Here is a 23,420-nt window from a genome sequence, read left to right on the forward strand (position 1 = left end):
TTTCAGAAACCAACAGGCCAGTGACTCTTTAACTTTAATGTGCACAACAAAGTATCACTGAGGTTTGATACGCATATAAGCACTCGGTCAAGGAGGAGGATGCTTTCCTCTATCTACTTTGTGAGAAAACGGAAAGCCACAGTTCAGTTTTACTCTCATTAAGGCACTGCAGATTCTCCTGACAATAGCAACACTCTACCCCAAGGATGGTGCACAAGCAGGAAAGGCTGATAGTTTTAAAAAGAAGAAAGAAATTATAATTGCTGCCATATTTTTTGGAGACAGAAAAATAAACTTGTAAGGCATACTGTCGAATATGGAGAAATGAGTTAGCTACTCCCACCCCCACCCCGCCACCTTCCTATAGCTTGATTTTTAAAATGCGATTTAGCCCCCTTTGGGAAGGAAATTATTTCAAAGAGCGTATTTTTGCACCCACTCGTCAAAGAAGGTCAGAAACACTCAAGTATAAAGTCACTGCACTGCTGTGGCACAAATCGTTTCTGCGGCTAAAATCAAACAAAGACCAATTAAACTAATCATAACGTTCCAGTGAACACAAGGAAGCTCACCTGGTATTTCTGGACTTCCTTCGTGAATTCCCAAATCTACTCAGTTCTTGGTATTGTAATTACCTTGACCAAAATACTGTGAAATTACTGCTCTGATCTCCTAATGGCTGCAAAAATCAAGCCACTGAGGTTTCATGCCAAGGGGCCATCGCAAGGTGGCACAATGATTTCTGACACAGAAGACAACTTCTAAAAACTCGAAAGGGAAAATTAACAGGATGTGGTTTTCATTGCCAAAGACTGTTCATTAATTACCAATTTAATCACTGCTGGAGGCATGACATTTACAAAAATCTGGCTGAAAGTTCTAATAGATTATGAAGACCACCTAAGAAGAGTGACCAAGAAATGTACAAAACAATTAATACTGTTTCACTATCAAAGACACTCCGATTATTTTACATCAAGTGAAGCAAAGGAATTAGTAGCTTCACAGTGCCACCACTAGGAACTGTAAATACAATAGCACACAATTAGTAATGCACACATGTGACTTTTCGTTCCAGGCATATATCCTTGAGAAAGCCAGAACATGATAAGGAGAACAAAAGAAACATTAAATAATGAAATGAATAAAGATTTAAACTCTACCCTTGTGTATGCTGAGCAGTAACAGAATAGGCCATATAGTAATGTTGCTGTCATCCAGGGATGTTCCACCCTGCCCTGAATGGCCATCTATGGAAAAGTCCACAGCCATTAATAGGCGCATAAAAAGAGTGTGCCTGATGCTTAGACACCTAGCCCTAGCTTCACACATTCAATGGCAATCTCAAATAAATAAGACTTTTGAGGCAAGGGGTTTGTGGCCACATAATAGAAGAGATGCTTGAGTTTCCCCCCCAACAATGCTGGCGTTTTGTGTGACTTTGAAGATATGCTAGCAAGCTAACAATATGTTTTCTAAGAAGTCTAGTAACCATTGTTAGGTGAGCAGACTTCAAATCAACTGAAATGTAGACATAATAGATAAACTATTATTTAAATAATAGTGAATAAAAACCACCGACTTCTACAGAGGCATTTACGCTGAATATAGAAGTATGCTGGTATTCTTTTCTAAAATGCAACTATAAAAAAGATTAGCTATACATTTTAAAGTGTCTTACTGGTCTGAAACGGATTATGTACATTAAATCTTTTGGTGATTGTGTTGGGGTAAGAAAGAAATAAGGAATATGTTTTCATCCCAGTGCCCTGGGAATAGAAGTCCCAGATCATATGGAGAAAAAAAATCCCTGAATAAGATAAAATATGCAATCTATCTATTATTATAGGGTTTGGATTTCCTTTTGTAATAACTGAGTTTTCCAACATTCTTAAAAAAAAAGAAATAATAAATGCAAAGTTAAACAACATGCTTCTTTTTAATAATACAAGAGTCATCAAAAAGTTCACGGAGCAAATTCCATTATCTTTCATTGCATTAAAAGTTTAATTTAAGGAATAAAAATGTTAGCTTCAACCTAATTTTTAAGCGTTGTTCCTAGAAGCTAAATATTTAAATACAGCATACACAATACACATAACAACCTAAGCATAATTTTATATTACACATTTTTATAATAGATACTCTTAGCACAGAGATATAGGAAAATTACTGAAAAAGTTAAGTCCTATGGTGATCACCGAAATGGTATGTCTGGCATGTTTGTTTGTTTTTTATGTGTTCCTACTTTCTTTTATTATCAGGTGAAGAGTGAATGATCTTATTGAAATATGCGACAGTTATCAGTATGACAAACTAAACCCCACTGCCAGACCCTATGCCCATTCACAGGGAACCCACGGGACAGGACAGAATGACTCCCCAGGGTTTCTGAGGCAGTAAGTCTTGACAGGCGCAGAACACCACCTTTCTCCTACAGGGCAACTGGTGGGCTCAAACTGCTGACCTTGTGGTTAGCAACCCAACTCTAAAACTCATTTAAATCACTATTTCCCAGTGAACACTCAAAGTACAAGGGTGATGCCTTACCCCTTTCACAGCAACAAACTATCCCTTTATGGTTTAATCCCCAGAAGAGCAACTTGTGTTATACTGATTCTCATCAAGACATTTGGATTCATTTCTAACGGTCAAGTTTTTTTTGGCATCACTCTGTCATTTTGATTATTATTCTTTGCAATGCACTAAAGACTGACTAAACTAAAACTCCCTTCTCCTCTCGGAAGAAAGACAGCGAGAGAGAGAGTTTTCTTTAGAGGATTCAAATATCTCTGAAAACCTTCAAAGATGGACACTGAAAACCTTCCAGCATCTGCTAACCTGCAGTTTGCTCCTGCTAGCTACTTGAGGGACTCCACTACTAGCCCAAAGGTTGGTCGCTTGAACACACCCAGTCACTTTAGAACACAGGCCTGAAAATCAGTTCCTAAAAAGTCATAGCTAAAAAAAAAAAAAAAAAGTCATAGCTTTGAAAATCCTCCTCTACACTTAAGGGATGGACCTCCCTGAGTTCTAATGAACTTGATGGCAATTAACCACCACCACAACCTGATGAAAGAAGCAGGTATCTATACCAATTGCAGGTAATGGGGTTACTATGCTTACAGATTAAATATTGACGGAAACTCCATCTCTTTACAATAGCACAATTCTGATTTTTTTGTTTGGTTTTTAAAAGCTCCTATCAGTAGACCATACTCGTATTATGCTCCATGATCACTACTGAGAAAAACAAAGACAAATCTATCTGTAACTTCCCTGATCATTAATTAATTCGACTAAAGAATTATCTTATTCTCTTTTAAAACTTTGTTTATAAAGTGGAAGCTCTGGGTGTTACAAGTAATTCCAAATTTTGGCTCTTAATGCAAAGGTTGGATGTTCAAATTCACCCAGAAGCACCTTGGAAGAAAGGCGTGGTGAATTAATTCCAAAAACTTCAGCCATTGAAAACTGTTTAGAGAGCAGTTCCTCTCTGACAGATAGACTTGCCGTGAGTTAGGGTCAAGTCAATGGTAAATGGTTCTTATTTATAAAACAAGACTTTCGATATAGTTAAAGTTTATTGTGCCAACCTGGCTGATAAACACATGTGGGGTTAATTGAAGGGCAGAGGGATAAATGGCTCGGTGAGCCTCGCTTTCGAGTTCTCGGGTCTCTTGCTTTGTGATGGTCTAACCAGGGTGCGGTGCAGCTGCCTTAGCCAGTTCCTGCTTCAGCTGGCAAGGTTCACTTCCTGCAAGACATCCCCAAGGAGAAGCCCCATGGACCGACCCTGATGCAGCTCTGGGTGCTGGAGCAGCCATGTGGAGCCCCCTGCCAGTGCTGAGATGCTTACACGTTCACTGACTCAGCTTTCCTCCTGCAGTTGGCATCATAGTGTGTGTTTTGTGAGATGAAGGATTTTGTGGATTGGTGCCGGACATATGGGCTAATGGTAGACTTGTGGGCTTGGGCAGCACTGGGTTGGGATGTTTTCTTGATGTGCACTTAGCCTTTATATAAAACTCTCTCATATACATGAGTTTTTGTGGATTTGTTTCTCTAAAGTACCTAGACTAATACACTCTTTCTTAAAAAAATAAAAGTAAATAATTAAACTTACATACTATCATTTTTCTGATAGAGTCAAAAATATCCTAACAAATCTGAGGTCCCTAGGAGTTGGAATCAACACAATTGACTTACATCAATCAAAAACTTTTGCACATCAAAATCAAGCATCGTTTTCAGATAGCTATATGAGATACATGAACATTTTTATATGTAAATATTTTAATATGTATTAAAATTATATCCCAATGCAAAGTATCAAGCAAAACAGTCTGAAATAGTCTAGCTTTTAAATTCCATTTGTATGTACCTATCTGGCAGGGAAAGAGTATGTGGGAAAGTCAGTAATGAAGAAAAATAATGAAAACACTTTTCTTGGGGGGAGGGAAGGATTATATTTCTCTCAGAGTTTGACTTTATATGTATATTGCATAATCAAGGAGGTTCCTTTGAATTACATAATGGCTAGACTGCTGAACCTGCTAAACTTCTGATTTAATATATGATTTTTAAGTATGTTTTGAAATCATGAGCAAAATAAATATCACATCCAAAACTTACATTAGTAAAATGCAACATTGGAAAATCTTCCTAGAATAAAGGGAATAATAAGAAGCCAAGAAATATTAACCAGAGAGATCTAAAGGAAAGAACAACAGAATCTGTCTCCTTTTGAAGAATATCAGGGAACACCTGACACATAACATTTAATAATGTTATATATAAAGGCAGAGAGAGAGGTACACAGTGAATCAGGCAAGCAACCTTCCTATAAAAAGCAAAAAGACAAAATGTGTTTGCAATACATTTTCATTCATCTCATGATAGTTCTGGCAAAGTGAAAAAAATTTTAAAGTTCTGTGACTGACACAAGGGAAGGGATACTTGATGTTCCCTGTTTGGTGATAACTCACTTGGCCTTAATACTCTTCAGAAGAGATTTTTTTTATACCGTTTACAAAGCTTTACTCCCAAGAAGCTCCTGGGGATGATTATGATGGTGTTAGGTGCTGCACAGTTGGTTGTAACTCATAGCGACCCTGTGCACAACAGAAGGAAACACTGGCCCGTCCCATGCCCTCCTTAAAATTATTCATATGTTTGAACCCATTGACGCAGCCACTGTGTCATTCCATCTTGTTGAAGATCTTCCTTCCTTTTTTTTTTGCTGCCCTGATACTTCATCAAGCATGATGTCCTTCTCCAGGAACTGACCTCCCTTCTCATGACAACTTGTCCAAAGTGTGTGACACAAAGTCTAGCAATCCTTGCTTCTACGGAACACTCTGGTTGTACTTCTTCCAAGTCAGATGTTGTTCTTTTGGCAGTCCATGGTATTTTCAATATTTGCTAACACAATTCAAAGGCATCAATTCTTCTCTCCAGTTTTTCTTACTCAAGGTCCAACTAAACATGCATACAAGGCAAAAAGGAAAATACTATGGCATGGGTCAGGTGCACGTTAAGTAACAACCTAGCTTTTCAACACTTTTGAAGAGGTTTGGTGCAGATTTGCCCAATGCAATGTGTCATTTCATCTCTTAACTGCTGCTTTCGTTAGCATTGATTGTGGATCAAATCCAAGCCAGACAAATTCCTTTACAATTTCAATCTTTCCTTCATTTATCATGATGATGCCTATTGGTGCAGTTGAGAGGATTTTTGGTTTTCTTTACCTTGAGTTGTAATCCATATTGAAGGTTGCAGCCCTTGATCTTCAACGAGTGATGCAAGTCCTCCTTACTTTCAGCAAGCGGGGTTGTGTCGTCTGTGAAGCTTCAAATCCTGAGGCTTCATTCTGACTCATATAATCCAACTTCTCTGATGTTTTGAGCAGCATATAGATTGAATAACTGTGAGAGGATGTAACCTTGGCAGACGCATTTCATGATTTTAAACCATAGCGTATGAGTTAGTTAATTGTGCCAGCCTGGCCGATAATCACATGTGGGGCTAATTGAAAGGTGGAGGGATAAATGGGTGGTGAGCCTCGCCTTTCTAGTTCTTGGGTCTCTTGCTTTGTGATGGTCGCACCAGGGTGCAGCTGCCTTAGCAGTTCCCTGCTTCAGCTTGCAAGATTGACTTCCTACAAGACATCCCCAAGGAGAAGCCACATGGACCTATCCCAATGCAGCCCTGGGTGCTGGAGCAGCTGTGTGGAGACCCCTGCTAGTGCTGAGATGCTTATTTGTTCTCTGACTCAGCTTTCCTCCTGCAGTCGGCATCATTGCCTCTGTTTTTTGAGGTGGAGGACTTTGTGGACTGGTGTTGGGTTAATGGGTTAATGTTGGACTTGTGGGCTTGGGCAGCATTGGGTTGGGATGTTTTCGTGATGCTCTTTCTTTACATAAAACTCTCTTATACATGAGTCGCTGTCGATTTGTTTCTCCAAAGTACCCAGACTAATACACCGTATTCCCTTGTTCTGTCCACACAACTGCCTCTTGATCCATGTACAGGTTCCCACTTGTCTGTCAGTTTGTTGAATTGTGGTGGCTTGGTGTTGTTATGATGCATGAAGCTATGTCACTGGCATTTCAAATGCTAGCAGGGTCATTAAAAGTCAACAGGTTTCAGCAGAGCTTTTAGGCTAAGAATAGACTATGAGGAAGGAACAGATTGTCCACTTCGGAGGAATTAGCCACGGAAAACCTTATGAACAGAATTGAAACTCCTCATAACCACCCAATTTTATCATATCTAAGTTCATCAGCTATTGGTTGGCACTCAAAGGATATGCAATTTGCCACCCACTAATCCCTCATTCATTCATTAAACCGACACCTACTGAGTCGCTGGTGCTGGGGATGCAATGTCCTTGGACTTTGATGAGAAAAAGTGACATGTAATTCGATAGTCATAGTAAAGTAAATGCTACACTAGGGATATGATCAACATATTAGAAGTCACAGGAGGAAAAATTAACTGTACCGCTAAGAGCCATGAAGGAAGCATTTGCAGAAGTCATGCTTCCATGACACTAATGGGGTACAGAACAGCAACTGTGTGACCCCGAGGAATGAGAGGTCTGCAGACAATGGCGGGGAAGCAACAAGGAGCAGGCAAGAGAGAAAGCTAGTAAGGTGGGAGTGAGGGGCAAATTCATAAGAACCTAGTTTGAGGCCACAGAGAGTCATTTAGAAGTTTATTTTCTTAGGTGGGAGCTACCAGAAGTATTCTGAATTTTTATATATTCAAATTAGTACCTAAACTATTACCCAGTCTTTTCTTCTTTGTATTTTATAACCTCTTCTCCCATAAACAGATCTTTGTGAACCTTCTCTGAGTCTTTATGAATCCTCCCTTTCAGTCCAGACTTTGACATGAAAGTCTCAAAGGAAACTAAATCTGTATTGAGTTCATAAGCACGGTCCACCTCATGTCATGTATGCTTTTATTTAAAAACGAGTTATCAATTATTAAAGCAGGATTACTCATTCTTTTTTGGTATTTGTTAGAAAGCCCTCAGAGGAAAATTAGCTGCCTAAAAACAAAGTACCAAAACAACAACAAACCTTCACTGCCATCACTGACTCATAGCGACCCTACAGGGCAGGGCAAAACTGCCCCGAGACGTTCAGACACTGGAACTGTTACAGGAGTGGAAAATCCTGTCTTTCCCCCATGGAGCCACTGGTTTAGGATAGCAGCCGCTACCCCACCAGGTCTCCTAAAAAACAAAACACACAAGGATAACATAAGAGAAGCTGTTGATGAATTCCTAACTCAATGATCCTTTAAGAGCAAGCAAGAATAAGCTTTTGAGGAAGTTCCTGATGATGTGAGGATCAGGCTCTCAGTTTTATAAGACTCAAATTTAATTCAGGGTATCAAATTTTTCTTTTTCTTTTTAACTTATGAGAATTCCCAGTTGAACTAAGAACTCAACCATCAGTGGGTAAGCAGGAGGTACATAATTCTCCTAGTGCAGAAACTTGAATCTCAGCACTAGAGCATATGTTATGAAGGGCAAGATAAATTATAATGCATTTAAATATGAGGATATTATAAATGAAAGCCCAAGTGAAAGCCACAAAGTGAATATAGTTGCAGTCTATTCACCACGTTAGTTCCAAGCCTTTTTTTTTTAAAGTTAGACCTGCTTTTTATTTACCAGGAGTCTTTTGATCTCTCCATTGGGGTGTTGACACTGAACTAGGGATGGCTATTAGTCATGGTCCTTTACCTCCTTCACCATAGACATCTATTAATTTGAGTGTCAAACAGAAAGAGAGAGAGAGAGAGAATTTTGTCTCCACTTTACAATGGAAAATCACAGTGTGTTAAATAATTTCCAGTTTTATCTCACATTTAATTGTTCCAAAGATAAAATCGAGCATTTTCTTTTTCTAAACTATCCCCCCCCCACACACAATTGCTAGGATGTACTATCTAAATATATGAATATGTATGTAGAACTACCCAGAAATTATAATCTAAAGAACCAAATTAAGAAACTACTGCGTCCTTGCAAAAGTGATCAAACTGACAATAAGTTGCATACAAAACTGAAATGACCAAGACTAAGTTCCTTTGTATTTGTGAAACGTGGACTTATTCTGTCATTTTATATTCTCTTTTACAAATCATTTCGGTATTAGCTTTAAGCCTTACAGAACATCACATGTCAAAACATTAGCAATAGTCTAGAATATACTATTCAATTCATTAAACTGATGTGATTCACAATACAAGGTCTGATTTATCTGCAACAGCTGAAGGAATTTTTCAAATGGGCTTAAAGTAAAGCTGAGAAGAAGCTGCAACAATATCCCTTCCAACAATGTGACTGCTGCCCTCCTCCCAGCAAGGGGTGAGATCTAGTCTCCTCTCCTTATATCTGGGTGGAACTTTGGGCCTTTTGAGACTACAACTCTGGCAGAAATGACGGTATGTGATTTGAAAGCTACATCAGAATCACGATGCCTGTGTTTGGAACCCAGCTGCCATGCTGTGCAGAGGGCACAAAGTAGCCCATGTGGGGAGACCTTATGAAGAGGCCATGTGCAGGTGTCTCGAATGACAGCCTAGTGGGGGTCTTAGCTGAAAGCTAGTCTCAGACATCGTGCAGCAGGGATAAGCCATTCCCACTGTGTCCTGGCTGAACCCCTATGCCACAGAATCTGTGAATACAAATAAGTAGCTGTTCTCTGGCAATAAATTTTGTGGTTATACAGCAATGCTTCTGTTTGTGTTCAGTGTCATCGAGTCAGTTTCAGCTCACAGCGACCCAATCTTTAACAAAACAAAACACTGCCCAGTCCTGTGCCATCTTCACAATTGTTATGTTTGAGCCTGTTGTTGCAACCACTGTGCAGCCATCTTGAAAGAGGAAGGGTAGGAAAAACATCCTTGGAACTTTCAAAGCACAACTTTGTAAGCAAATAGGGTACAATTTGGAATAAGTGGGAAACAAATACAAAAAAGTGAACAGGCCTGGAATACAGCTTTCTTACTGCTATGGGTTGATTTGTGTTTCCCAAAAGATACACTACAAGTCCTTGGTACCTGTGAATGCAAACTTACTTGGAAATAGCATGTTTGCAAATATAATTAATTAACAGTGAGAGACTCAAAAGGAGAACACCATGTGAAAACAAGCAAAGTGATACACTTAACAAACCAAGGAAGGTCAATGCCTGCTGGCAGTCACTAGACACTAGGAGAGAGGCAGGGGACAGATTCTCTCTCAGAACCCTAAGAAGGAATTGCCACAACTGGCCTGCTGACTTCAGAGTTCTAGCTTGGGAAACTGCAAGAGAATAAATTTTTGTTGTTTCAATCACCTAAACTGGTTCTCTGCTATGTCAGCCCTAGGAAATTAATAATCAGCGGTGAGGTATGAAGCTGTTCTTCCGGGGAGGGGGAGGTCCACGGACGACTACTATGGAATATAAGACAGCCAACCCAAATAACTTCAGAAGCGTTTAAAGGACTAATTCCATTAGATACCATGATTATATATAATTCATCAAATCAAACAATAGCCATTGTGATAGTTAAGGTTTATTGTGCCAACCTGGCTGATTCAATGTACATTTACCCCTTATATAAAACTCTCTCATAAAATATGAGTATCTATGAATTTTGTTTCTCTAGTCTACCCAGACTAACACAGCCATTAAGAAAATATGTAAATATATATTTATATATATCATAGTCTACCTTATTTTAAAATGGAGTGCATGTGGCAAAAAGTATTTCATGTTTTAGTAAAAGATGACATTGTATTTTCCCAAGGCTTTAAAATGTTCTTTCATAACATGATTGAGTAGATATTTTTCATGGCCATACAACAATTACATATATTAAAATGTATTTAATCATTCCCCACTTTTAAGCATTAGGCCATGTCTCAACTTTTACTATTATAAGCTACACTGTGATAAAAATCTTTATATGGCGCTTGTTAGTAGCATCATTGGATAAAAGGAAATGAGCATTTCTTGATGTAGCAGAATTGCTTTCAGGAGAGGTGTGGCAGTTTACACGCCACCAAGAGCGTAAAAAAATATCTAACTCAAACTCTCACTAGCATCATGTTTCTTAAAACTAAAATGATGCATTTTACCAACACAGTTAAGATGTTACAGATACGGAACAAAAGATGTTGTAGTAATGAACTACTGATACTGAATACACAGTAATATCCATTTAAAGGTTTAAGTTTTGCTTGAGAAGAACATTTAAGTTACTGGAACCTTTTACAGAAGAGAAGACTCATAGATATTTGTTGACAGGTCCAACTAATAAATGAACAACTAACTGAATCAAAGAATAAACAGACAAAAGAGCCAGGATACTTGAATTCTGAGTCTATTTCGTCACGATCTATACATTAAGTAAATTTGGGCTCTTAAAAAATCCATTCTCGGCCTGGTAGGGATTCATCAAAGGCAATGTAACTGAGAGAAATTACTGAAACCCAAATGAAGGCTGAGCATGATAGTGGGACAAGAAGAAAGTAAAAGGAAATAGAGGAAAGAACTAGGAGGCAAGGGGCACTTATAGAGGTCTACATACAGGCATACACCTATGTAAATATATTTATATAGGATGATGGGGAAATTGATCTATGTGCATATATTTATAGGCGTAGTACTAAGGCAGCAAATGGACACTGGACCTCCACTCAAGTACTTCCACAATGCAAGAATACTTTGTTCTATTAGATTGGCATTCCATGATGCACACCTTCCTGACAGAATCACTGAAGACAAATGTGTGCATAAGCAAATGTGGTGAAGAAAGCTGATGGTGCCTGGCTATCAAAAGATATAGCGTCTGAGGCCTTACAGGCTTGAAGGTAAACAAGTGGCCATCTAGCTCAGAAGCAAAAAAGCCCACATGGAAGAAGCACACCAGCCTGTGTGACCATGAGGTGTCGAAGGGATCAGGTATAAGACATCAAAGAACAAAAATCCATACCATTGTAAATGAGGGGGAGTGCAGAGTGGAGACCAAAAGCCCATCATCTGTAAGTAATGGGATACCCCCTTACAGAAGGGACACGGGGAGGAGATGAGCCAGTCAGCGTGCAGTGTAGCAACAATGAAACATACAACTTTCCTCTAATTCTTAAATGTTTCCTCCCCTCCACTACCATGATCCCAAATCTACCTTACAAATCCAGCTAGACCAGAAGATGTAGGAACCGGAAACACAGGGAATGCAGGACAGATGATCCCTTCAGGACCAGTGCTGAGAGTGGCGATATCAGAGGGTGGAAGAAAAGTGGGGTAGAAAGGGGGAACCAATTTTAAAGATCTCCATATAATCCCCTCCCTGGGGGACGGACAACAGAAAAGTGGGTGAAGGGAGATGTTGGACAGCATAAGACATGACAAAATAATAATTTATAAATTATCAAGGGTTCATGAGGGAGGGAGGAGCTGATACCAAGGGCTTAAGTGGAAAGCAAATATTTTGAGAATGATGAGGGCAATGAATGTACAAATGTGCTTTACACAATTGATGCACACATGGATTGTGATAAGAGTTGTATGAGCCCCCAATAAATTATTTTAAAAAATCATAATATTTACAATATCTATTCTTATTTGGCAAGGGAGTATCAGGGGATGGTTACTAGGGTTCCATACAGGGTTTCGATGTGTTTCTACATGTCTCTGTAATCAGGGAGGGCTGCAGATAAGCTCTCTCAGTAATATACTTGTATCTTAGTCTTGTTAGGGTATTTTCAACTTGGGGGTAAAATAAAAAGGTCTAGTCTCAAAACAGAGGTTTCAGAGTAGATCTACTGGAGCTAGAGTAGATATGTGCATTAATATCTCTGAAGCACTACACAAAAAACCTGGATAAAGTGTGGCTTAATATAGGGATGGCAGTATATGATAGGTAAGAGCAATGACTGTGGTTTCATAAGGCTCATGTTCAAATCCTGGATTTGACCCACTTACCGACTATGTTCTTGTACAAATTACCTTGATCTATCAGTCTCAGTATACTCATATGGAAAGTAATCTGGGGTTAAGTAAAACAAAAATGTAAAATGTCCATATACAGAAGGTACTCAATAAATGATAGGTGTCATTATTATAAAGGAGTCCTGGTGGCAAAGTGGTTATGTGGACTGCTAGCTGAAAGGTGAGCAGTTCGAAACCATCAGCTGATCTGTGGGAGAAAGATGAGGCTTTCTACTCCTATAATCAGAGTCTCAGAAACCCACAAGCGCAGTTCTACCCTACAGGGTCACTGTAAGTCTGAACCGACTTAACAGCAGTGAGATTTTGAGTTTGGTCATTATTATAAGGAATCTTGGTCATGCAGTGTTTAAAGCATTCAGCTGCTAATGATGCCCAATGGGGCAGTTCTACTCCATTCTATAGGGTAACTTTGAGTTGGTATCAACAGTAGTAGGTTGGGTTTGGTCATTATTATATTCTAATGTTACCAACAAAATGAACTTCCATGGAAAAAATATAATTTTAAATAGAGTACTAGTGCAATTTCAAAATATAAATGATCAGATGTCAGATGATTTGTGTGTATGTGGAAATGATAACCCAGGATTTTACTTTTCCTTATAGCTAACACTGCTTTGTAGAAATTATCACATGTTCTTCCAATTATGAATTCAATCGTTCAATAAGACTAGCAAGTACTAATGTACAAAAATTTAGCCGAAACATAAACAAATCACTTCCCTCACCCCATGATTACAAAATAACCTAAGTTGTTTCTTAACCAATATTCCTCACATCGCTTAGTTGCCTGCTGCTGCAGGGTGGTGTGGCTCCGTTGGTGTTCTGTTTATTCCCTGCCTTTAAAGCAGCATCTCGTCTTGCTTGTTCGAGTAGAATTCTTGCTCTTTCTTTAAGTTCTTCTTGTCTGGATAACATTCTTTGCTTAAAAACAAAGATACAGAATTAGAATAAGAAAAACAGATGTACTCTCCATTTATAAACTAATTACTGGTTAGACAATCTTTCAAAACAATAGAGGCACACAGGAGTAAAATTAGTGTCACGAGAATATATTTTCCTAAGGTGTAAGGGTCCACATGTATATTACATATATTCTTCATAAATACAATGTAATCCACCAAAGACATTTTTATAAGTTTCCAGTTTTATTGCAAGTTGTTGCCAAATGGATTCCAACTCGTGGCAACATGATGCATGTTAGCGGAGAACCACGGTCTGTCGAGTTTGGGCTAGTTTTCTGAAGGAGATCACCAGCTCTTTCTGCTGAGGTGCTTGTTTCTGGCTAGACTTGAACCTCCAACCTTTGGTTCCTATTAACTACTTCCACAAAGGGAATCCTCTTTTTTGGTAATCTTGTAAGATTGATAACAGGAGTCCTCATGGGGTAGCAGTTAAGTGCTCAGCTGCTAACTGAAAGGTCAGTGGTACGAATCTTCCAGTCACCCCATGGGAGAAAGATGTGGGAGTCTGCTGCCATAATGATTTCTACAGCTTTGGAAACTCTATCCAGTAGTTCAACTCTCTCCTATTGGACCACTATGAGTTGCAACTTGATTTACGTAGTTTGGGTTTATAGAGTTGACACGACGTGTCTTCCAAAATTTGGGTATTGATGCTAAATATCTGGAGTAGTAATTCTTTAGACTTTCTAAATCAATATTTATAGAAAACTCAAATCTTCATAGCTTGTAAAAAACTATAAACCTGTTTATAGTACTTGTTATCCCCAAAACCATCCTATCAGAATTGGAAGAGAATTTTCCTGGACTAATCAGCAATTTTACAACAAATCTTTGAAGGATAATAGGTATCATCTACCAATAGAAATCAATAATTAAGTAGTTCTCATGACTACAAATTATTTTCTTCTAAAGTAACCAACTTCTGGCTGTAGGTGACTGTTAGTACATTTAATTTCTTTTCCTATTTTTTTCTTTGCATAGCTTTGGCTCCAAACCAAGTGATCAATCTCGGCCAAGAAGGTGGTCAGTAAACAGGACACCTATCACTTCATTTGGTATAATGTGAAACTATACTTCTAAGTGTACCATTAATGGATTGTTTGGGGGTCTGTTTCTGATCTTTATATCTTACTGTAACTATTTTAAAATCCATTTCTAAAATATTTGACAAGGAAATATTTTTTTAAAGCATACAATTCTGTGGTTTTAGTACCTGTATATTCACAAAGTTCTAATTCCAGACGTTTGTGTCACCCAAGAGCTCAAGGTTTAAACCCAAAGTTTTAACTTAGTAGATACAATTGAAATGCTTAGATTCTTAGTTCATGCTGATCAAACATAATGGAAGTGGTCATTGCAACTGACTGGTTACAATCACAAACATTTTCTCAAAAATAGTAATTAAATAATACTACACTGATTTTGGTCAAGACACTACACTGCTAATCCCTCTTCTAGTAATAAAGTGCAATGTTAACAACTGAGCTGGTCACTTAAAAATTGCCTCTCATTATACTACACAGGGTTTTCAAACTTTGGAGTCAGACAGATCTGGGTTCAAATTCCAGCTTCATCATTTAATGGTTGGCTATTTACTCAGTTTCTCTCAGGCTGGGTTCTACATTTAGGAGTGGGGATAACCACAGACCCAAGCTCAGAATGATTAGGCAACAGAGAGTAGCACACATCACACTGGCACAGAGGAAGCACTGGATAAATGTTCAATTATTATTACTTTTTCAATCCCTTTATTTCCTTATCCTTGAAATGAGAGGAATTAGAGATCATCTGTAACAACCCCACAAGCACAAAATTCTGTGATTCCACAGGATTTAATGATCCAACCACAGTTTCACAGACATGAAAAATTGTGCTGGGTCTTAAGAACACAAACACAATTTATTTTTTCAGCATATAAATGTAATTCATATTCATTTAGAAAGCTGCAAATATAGCATACAAGCAAAAAGTAAAAATAATTAATAACATGGCCCCCAGAGTATACACTGTCAAATCCTGGAATTTCTACTTCAACTTAATATTGTGAACATTTTCTTACGTCCTTAATTTTTTTTTAAAAAAGCATGATTTTAAAATTAGCTATCTGCGTGGTGATTACACTTTGGGATGTGATCCGCATGGTCCGGAGTTTGAAACCAACAGCAGCTCCTTGGGAGACAGACTGGGCTTTCTACTCCCATAAAGTTACAGTCTTGGAAACACACCCGGGGTGGCTATGAATCAGATTTGGGGGTCCAGGATTGAGGGAGTCCCTAGGTGGCACAAATGAGTACGTGCTTAAGCACTGGTCTAAAGGCTGGCAGCGGGAGCCCTGCGTGCGGTCTGGAGATGGACTTCGGAAAGGGCACAGTCTTGAAAACCCTAGAAGCCGTTTACTCTGCCGACACGGGACCACCCGGGCTTCATAACCACTCAGTGGCACCACCACCGCCTTCCAGGATTTTGTCAGCTGGAGGCATCCGACTTTATTTAGCCTGTCCTATTTTGGTTGACATTTAGATTGTTCATATTTTCCCACTATCGTAAATGCTTCTGTGATTATTCTTATATGTAAATATGTATAAAATTCTGATTATTTCCTCAGGAAATATTCCTTGAAGTGGGATTTAATGAGACAAAACATTTTTACGGAATGTAATGCATATTGTCAAATTGCTCATTAGTAAAGCTAACAGCTTTAAATCTAAGTTCTAATTATATTTTACTATGATTATGTGTTAAAAAAAAACACAGCGATGTGGTTAGCATAGCATTTAGGAACACAGATTTTGGATTTAGACATGTTGGTTTTGAACTTGAACTAACTTCAAACCTTATGTGACTTGGGCAACTCTGTGAACCCTGGTTTTCCCCTATATAAAATAGGATTCATCTACTTACCTCGTGTAATTATAAAGTTTAAGATACGTGTAAGGCATTAATCTCATGCCATCAATTTTAAGACTCACCATCATTATATGAACTACTAAGAAAGCATAAACACTGCCAATTAAATGCTGACAAAGTACTAAGTGGCATCTTGATTTAAGAGAGGTTAGATATGTAAAAGGATGTATAACTTAGGATTGATGAAACACAGTGTACAAAATAAAAACTTATGGAAAAATGTGTGCCTTAGGACTGAAGAAATATAGTAGCTACCAGAGTAAACGCCTGGTCTCCTTATATTAGTGTAGTGGGTTATGCACTGGGATGCTAACTACAAGGTCATTAGTTTGAACCTCCCAATCACTTGGCAGGGAAAGATGGAGCCTTTTGGTCCTGTAAAGATTTATAGTCTTTGAAACTCGAAGGAGCAATTCTCCTCTTCCCAATGGGGTCGCCATGCATTGGAATGGACTGTATGGCAGCGCACGTGTACGTGTGCGTATGTATGTCTTCAGTGTAAGCACCCATACTACTGTGTTTGGGGTCAGACACTACTTTGACCAATCTGGTGCCCACAACATTTAAATTTACCTTAAATTAAATTCTGACCAGTAAACCAATGTCCAATGAATAAATAGATGTTACTTCTGTCCTCTAACAGATATATCTGCACATCACTAAGTCATTTTAATAGAATCACAGCAGGGTAGAGTTTTTAGATATAAACCACCACTTAGCGATTATTTGCTTAATGCAGAAGATGCAAAATGGTAAAATGGCTACTTACTAGGTCACCCGGCGAATTATTGACAAAACCACGTGATCAGCCATCTACAATCAGTTTATAAATATGGTAACTATCCTTTGGTTTTTAAGAGGTATACTGCTTCCCTGACCAGATTATTTAAAATTTTTAAATATTAACCAATTTATAATTTTAACTAAACATATTTGCTTTAGGAAGCTGGTTTACAGGGGAGAAAAGAAACTCCGTATTAGATATTAGCATTTCAGTCTCACAACATTTTGCAACTGTTAAACTTCGGCAAAGAAAGGGAGGGCAATCTATTTCCAAAAGAAAACCAATCACTGAAAATCCCACGGAGCAGTTTTACATACACACACACACACACACACACACACACACACACACACACACACACACACGGCCTATTAGTTGGAATCTACCTGATGGCAACTGAGATGGTATGGTCACTATGCTGCTCTGAAAGCTTGCAGAGAGAGTGAAGTTCTAGGACCTTTTATTCTGAGATTCTTTTACCAGTAGAACAAGGGTTTGCTCTGATAGCTCCTCTATCACTGATTCTATGATAAAAAACTGTTTAACCCTTTTGAAAATTTAAAATTGATGGCATTTGACAATCTGTCATCCAGGTGGCAGCCCAGGCAGCGTGGTCACTGTATATGTGAACATGTGCTGCATATTCCTGGTAGCATAACTGCAATCACTGATGTCACATTCAACAACCACTTGTGGATTACTTGAGAAAGGAATACAACTCCAAGTTACTGCCTCAAAATCTTCTGTTGGAAACTTCCGGTAAGGTCAAGAAAGTGACAATTTATCAATGAGTGATTTAGCTTAAAAGAAGTCCCAAAGATCAGGGTACCCTTCTTTAAGAAATGCAATGATTCAGAGAATCTCTAACTTTTTGTTCTCAGATACTCCTGGCACTCGCTCAGTGCCACCGAGTCCATTCTGACTCATGGTGAACCTATAGACTTAACCATCACTGGGGACCCCAAAGAGCTTTTGCTTATGTGTGCTATATCTATTGGTATTTGTTACTTTTGTGATTAAAGCTAAGAAATGTAATAGAAATTATTTATTTTTTTCCTTTAGAGTAAACTGTTAAAATAGTAAATTCTTTACAGGTTAATGTATTTTAATAGTTTTTTAAAAGCATTACTTTTGTTTTGTTTTTTTAGCTCTCTCTCATATTTGGCTTAGTAGAAAGCAACTGGATCCTCATACCTAAATTTCTATATTCAATCTGTTGAAATAGTGGCAAATCATATAGACTCCAGAAAATGCTACTGTACATTTGTGAGAAAATGAGAGTTAAAAAAGGTAAATAGTGCCCTAGTATTACTATAAAAGTAGGACACCAAGGAAAAATAAGAAAGTGATACAGGAGTCAGAGGCTACATATGAAAGTTTCAGGAAGCAGACAGACATTGGGTCTCATCTCAAGTCCTCCTTCAATGCAAGAACACTTAGTTCTAATAATCTAGCATTCTGTGATGCTCACCTTCCTGGCATGGTTGCTGAAGACAAAATGGGTGCATAAGCAAATGTGGTGAAGAAAGCTGATGGTGCCCTGCTATCAGAAGATAAAGCGTCTGGGGTCTTAAAGGCCTGAGGATAAACAAGCAGCCATCTAGCTCAGACGCAACAAAGCCCACATGGAAGACGCACACCAGCCTGTGTGATCATGATGTGTCAATGCGATCAGGTATCAGGCATCCAAGACCCAGAACAAAAAATCTTATCAAGGTGAATGGGGGACACAGGGTGGTGGTGGTGGCATGAAGTGGAGACCCAAGGCCCATCTGTAGACAATTGGACATTCCCCTATAGAAGGGTCACAAGGAAGAGATGAGTCAGTCAGGGTGCTATTAGTACCAAGGAAACATACAACTTTTCTCTAGTACTTTAACGCTTCCTTCCCCCCCACCCCCTCTGCCACTATCAGGACTCCAATTCTACCTTACAAATTTGGCTAGACTAAAGCATGTACACGGGTACAGATAAGAGCTGGAAACACAGGGAACCCAGGACAGATAAACCCCTCAAGACCAACCATGAGAATAGAGATAAAAGGAGGGGAAGGGGAAGGTGGGGGGAAGAAAGGGGGAACCGATCACAAGGATCTACATATAGCCCTTTCCTAGGGGGATTGATAGCAGAAGGGTGGGTGAGGGCAGACAGTGGTTAGTGTAAGACATGGGGGTGGGGTGGGATTTATAGAATATCAAGGGTTCATGAGGGGAGGTGGGGGGAAGTGGGAGGCTGATATCAAGGGCTCAGGTGGAAGGAAAGTGTTGAGGGCAGTGATGGCAACTTGTGTGCAGCTATCCTGGACATACATAATGGATGTTATGTATGGATGGTGATAGGGGCTGTGGAAGCCCCCAATAAAATGATTTTTAAAAATCCAATCAAAGTTCACAGATTACATTTTTCTTTTATTATTATTATCTTTTAATTAATTATATTCCAGGGGGAGGGGCTCTTGCAAATCTTATGACAAATCATCAATAAATCGTGTCCAGCACATTTGTACATATGTTGTTTCAGCCTTTTCCAAGGCGTTTTCTTTCTGCTTGAGCCCTTGGTATTGGCTCCACTTTTTCCCCATTCCTCCCTGACCCTCCTAGCCTAGTGAATCCTTAATTATATATTCTTGTTGTTATTTCGTGATTTGCACTGTCCGTTGTCTTCCTCCACTCACAATTCTGTTGTTCATCCCCCTGGGGCGTGGGCTATATATATCCAAACTTGTGACGGGTCACATATTGCATTTAGATGTGAGTCTGAATTGACTACACGGCCGTGGGTTTGGGGGGAAAAATGAGGCTTTTATCTCACTGAAGACAGTTCATCTGAATCTTAAAAATGTTTTTGTTTTCCAAGACACTGATGATTTTGAAGGCTCTAGGCCAGTGTTCCGGTAGAATGGCAAGCTTGCTAGGTTTGATGCTGTTTGTTATTTCATGATTAAAAAAGCAGTTGCCGTGGAGGTAAAAAAAAAGTCAGGAAGGCTATAATCAGTTTAATTTGCCCAAAATTAAACTGTATACATAAGTGTTATATGATAAAAAAATTAAGGTTAATATAGCTCATTCCATAGGTATAAAATAAAAATTCTAAGTGATAAGAATATTATGAAACTTCATAGTTTTTCCTTTCTTTGTGGCATATCTTATAATTGCTGTTACCAAAATGTTCATTAAATACAGTAAATACCTGTTCATGGGGAGAAATCTGAATGCTATGGGAAATTTTAAATCACAAGTAGCAGTGGGACAGAAAATACAAATTCAATGCAACTAAGGTATATAAGGAAAATGCTTTAAAATAAGAAATATATAAATTGTCCTTATACAAATTCAGAAGGATGTTCTTACTAAGTGGAATATTGAAATGTCTTTGACTTACTCATATTAAAATAGCCTTTAATAGGTACAGAAGTAATATTTTTATTTGAAAAGTTGACAGTCTCATTCTTAAAAGTGGGATTTATTTATAGTTTTAAAAAAATGATACTATAAATTTTAAGTCGAAAATGGATATATTCCAGATTTTTCTCTGGTGAGAAAATATATTTCACCTTTAAGTCACTGTAACATCTAAAATGAGGTCCTAAGTACATCTTTACATCTTAAAGTGTTTTATGAATAAAAAAGGAAACAAAAACACCGAGTAACTATTTATTTAACATTCATTCATCATCCTAATTCACTTACCTGGACTGATTTTGTGGGATGATCTGCATGATTTATAGTGGTTCTGTCAGCATCTGGATCAGACTCTGTCTGCCTCAGGGAAGTACGTTTTTTCTTCGCAAGGTCTGCATCTCTATTGTATGAGTACCCAAGTTTAGAAGGAGGAGATAAACTTGTCTTTTTAATAGGCGACTCAGGATCTGATCTGCATTCTGAGGGTCCGGAATTCTCCGATTTTTCTTGCTCCAAGTTACTATTAACTTCTCCTGTCTGAAGCTTCTGTTCATCTGCCTCCTCACAAATTACGGGTGAAGACACAGCCTTCTTATTATCGCTAACATATAAGTCACTTAAGTCTAAAATCTCTGTTTTCAATAGTTTCTTCTTGCCTAACGAACCCTGTGCTTGGTTTGCATCTGTGTTGGAACACGTTCCATGGTCATTAGATCCTGAAGTCCTCCCAGAGTTCTGCTGGGACTTTTGGGGTTCTGTGTCACTTTTAGTCCTGCGACAGTAAGGGGAGGCTGTGCTTGGACTAAGATGATCGTCAGGAGTCTGATGCTCACTTTCTGACTCTCCAACCCCGCTATCATTTACAAATACGGAGTCGTCCTGAGATAAGAAGTCTACTGCTCCGCTGGTAGGCTGCTGTTCAGGCTCCCGCTTCAGATCACTAAGCTCTGCATAGAACTTTTCCTGATCAACAGAACTGTTTGGATCTGTTTCATAGTTTCCAACTTTATATGTGCTTTTACTGCTGTTTTCCTCTATCTGAACGACATTTAGTTCTTGGCCGCTGAAATGTGCCCTTATTTGATAGAGATAAGTCATAACAGTCAGTTTGTCAGGAATGGCTAGTAAAACCATGTCAGAAGGTTCCAATAATCGGGAAATTCCTATGCTGGCAAATCCATCGTATGCCTTCAAAGAAAGGAAAAACAAAAGGTATATTGAATAGCCCACACAATCAACGCATTTTTAAAATGTGAAATATTAATTTTTTTCATTTCCCACCCCCAGCAACATTTTTGCAGACTCATAACTGATGGCATTTTACAATCAGACTTGGCTTGTTTGTTGCTCTTAGAGGACATGTTATGCATGGATATATGTTATGTACCGACATCATGACATATGACAAGAACAAAATTCTCAAAGTCAGAAATTTATAAAAGGGAGATAGAGGCATTTGAAAGCATCTTTTCTAGTAAAGAAATTTAGCAAAAACGTTGAGTTAAAACACACAAAACTATGTTAGAGTGGATTTTCCCAATAAGGAACTGAGGCATGAAGAAACATTAGACAGATCAATCGCAAACGCTATCATTCCTGGCTCTTTTCTTCATAGCCATGTAATTGTAGTGATTTCAGAACAAAAAATACAGCTAGACAACCCAAAGGAACTAGCTCCCAGATTACCTGACAGAAACTCCAAGTAAATGCTATTTAAGCCTAGACACATAGAAACATTTTTTAAATGCCCATTTAAGATTGATTTTCATAATAAGGAGAGTGACTTCATTTTCACTTCATCCATTTTAGAAAGACTAAATTGAGAACTACAACCCAGTTGAGAATGTGAGGCTGCATTGTATTATTTTTGTTAGCCTTTAAATGACTGTGGCACATCAGGTTTTTCTAGTTTTAAAGAATCAAAGCTGTTTCTCAATTTACAATTAATTATTACTATCCTGAACTAACCCTTGAAAACAGCATTGTGTATCTTAGAAGCATTAATGTTTAGCTATACTTGGGAGAAAGGAAGGTTCCTCTTGTAATAGTCTTACTTTGGGGTGTAAAATACCTATTGCTCTTAGCCACTTATATTTGGGATCACAACTCAAGAGTATTACTTAAATGTTAGTAAGTCATGTAGCAATTCATGTTAAAGTGCATTTCTACCTTTAAATTTAATCTTTGTCTCCTACTATTTTTCCTGTAGTTTAATAACTGTTGTGGAACAAGTAAGAAAGAAAATGAAAAATAAATTGCAATATTAAAACCTCTTCAATTTTCACAGCACTCGGCTCCATACTCCAGGCACCTCAACAGTGACTAGAGAGCATGGCTCAGTGGGTGTGCGTGTGGAGGCTTGTTTGTAGTTTTACATGTTTTAGGAAAATTAAAGTCATTTTCCTCCTCATGCGTCTTGACAACTAGATTGACAGACATCAATTGCAGACCATCAGGAAAAGCACCACAGGCAGTATTCGAAACATTTCCCAATTATCTAAAACACCGACACACTGGTTAAGATCAGATGTCACCTTCTCTATTCAGCACTTTTTACAGACCTGGGAAAATGATTAACTTCCTTGTGGGGGAACTCCTGCGGGTACTATGCTTCATGTAGCAATTCATTTTATGCACACTAATTGCACTAAAAAACATTTAAAAACAAACCAAGTTTCTTGAACACTAGGTCAAGAAACTTCCCCGGAGGTTAACCTCTTCTGTTATGGTCAATCACTTACTGTCTTTATAGTTGCCTGTGCTCAAAGGGAAACAAAAGTCTTTCAAAGAAAACTGTCTTATTTGTTCCTAGATGTTATTTTAATTGAGAAAGAGGAGTCACTGT

At 38.4% G+C, this 23,420-nt stretch overlaps 1 protein-coding gene across 5 annotated transcripts in view; it reads right to left on the reverse strand.

Annotated features, from left to right (window-relative positions):
• EHBP1 (EH domain binding protein 1) overlaps positions 1-23,420 on the reverse strand; it is a 421,355-nt gene that overhangs the window by 85,265 nt on the left and 312,670 nt on the right. For all 5 annotated transcript variants that reach the window (XM_045294210.1, XM_004710194.2, XM_030886656.2 and 2 more), the window contains 2 exons: positions 20,864-21,763; positions 13,296-13,442 (listed from right to left, as the gene is read on the reverse strand). In XM_045294210.1, coding sequence (XP_045150145.1) covers positions 13,296-13,442; positions 20,864-21,763 — 1,047 coding nt within the window. The remainder of the gene's footprint in view (positions 1-13,295; positions 13,443-20,863; positions 21,764-23,420) is intronic.

This window comes from Echinops telfairi, unplaced genomic scaffold (assembly GCF_000313985.2).
Source record: "Echinops telfairi isolate 266 unplaced genomic scaffold, ASM31398v2 ScPeMD7_2573;HRSCAF=3158, whole genome shotgun sequence".
In the NCBI taxonomy this organism is placed as follows: Eukaryota; Metazoa; Chordata; class Mammalia; order Afrosoricida; family Tenrecidae; genus Echinops; species Echinops telfairi.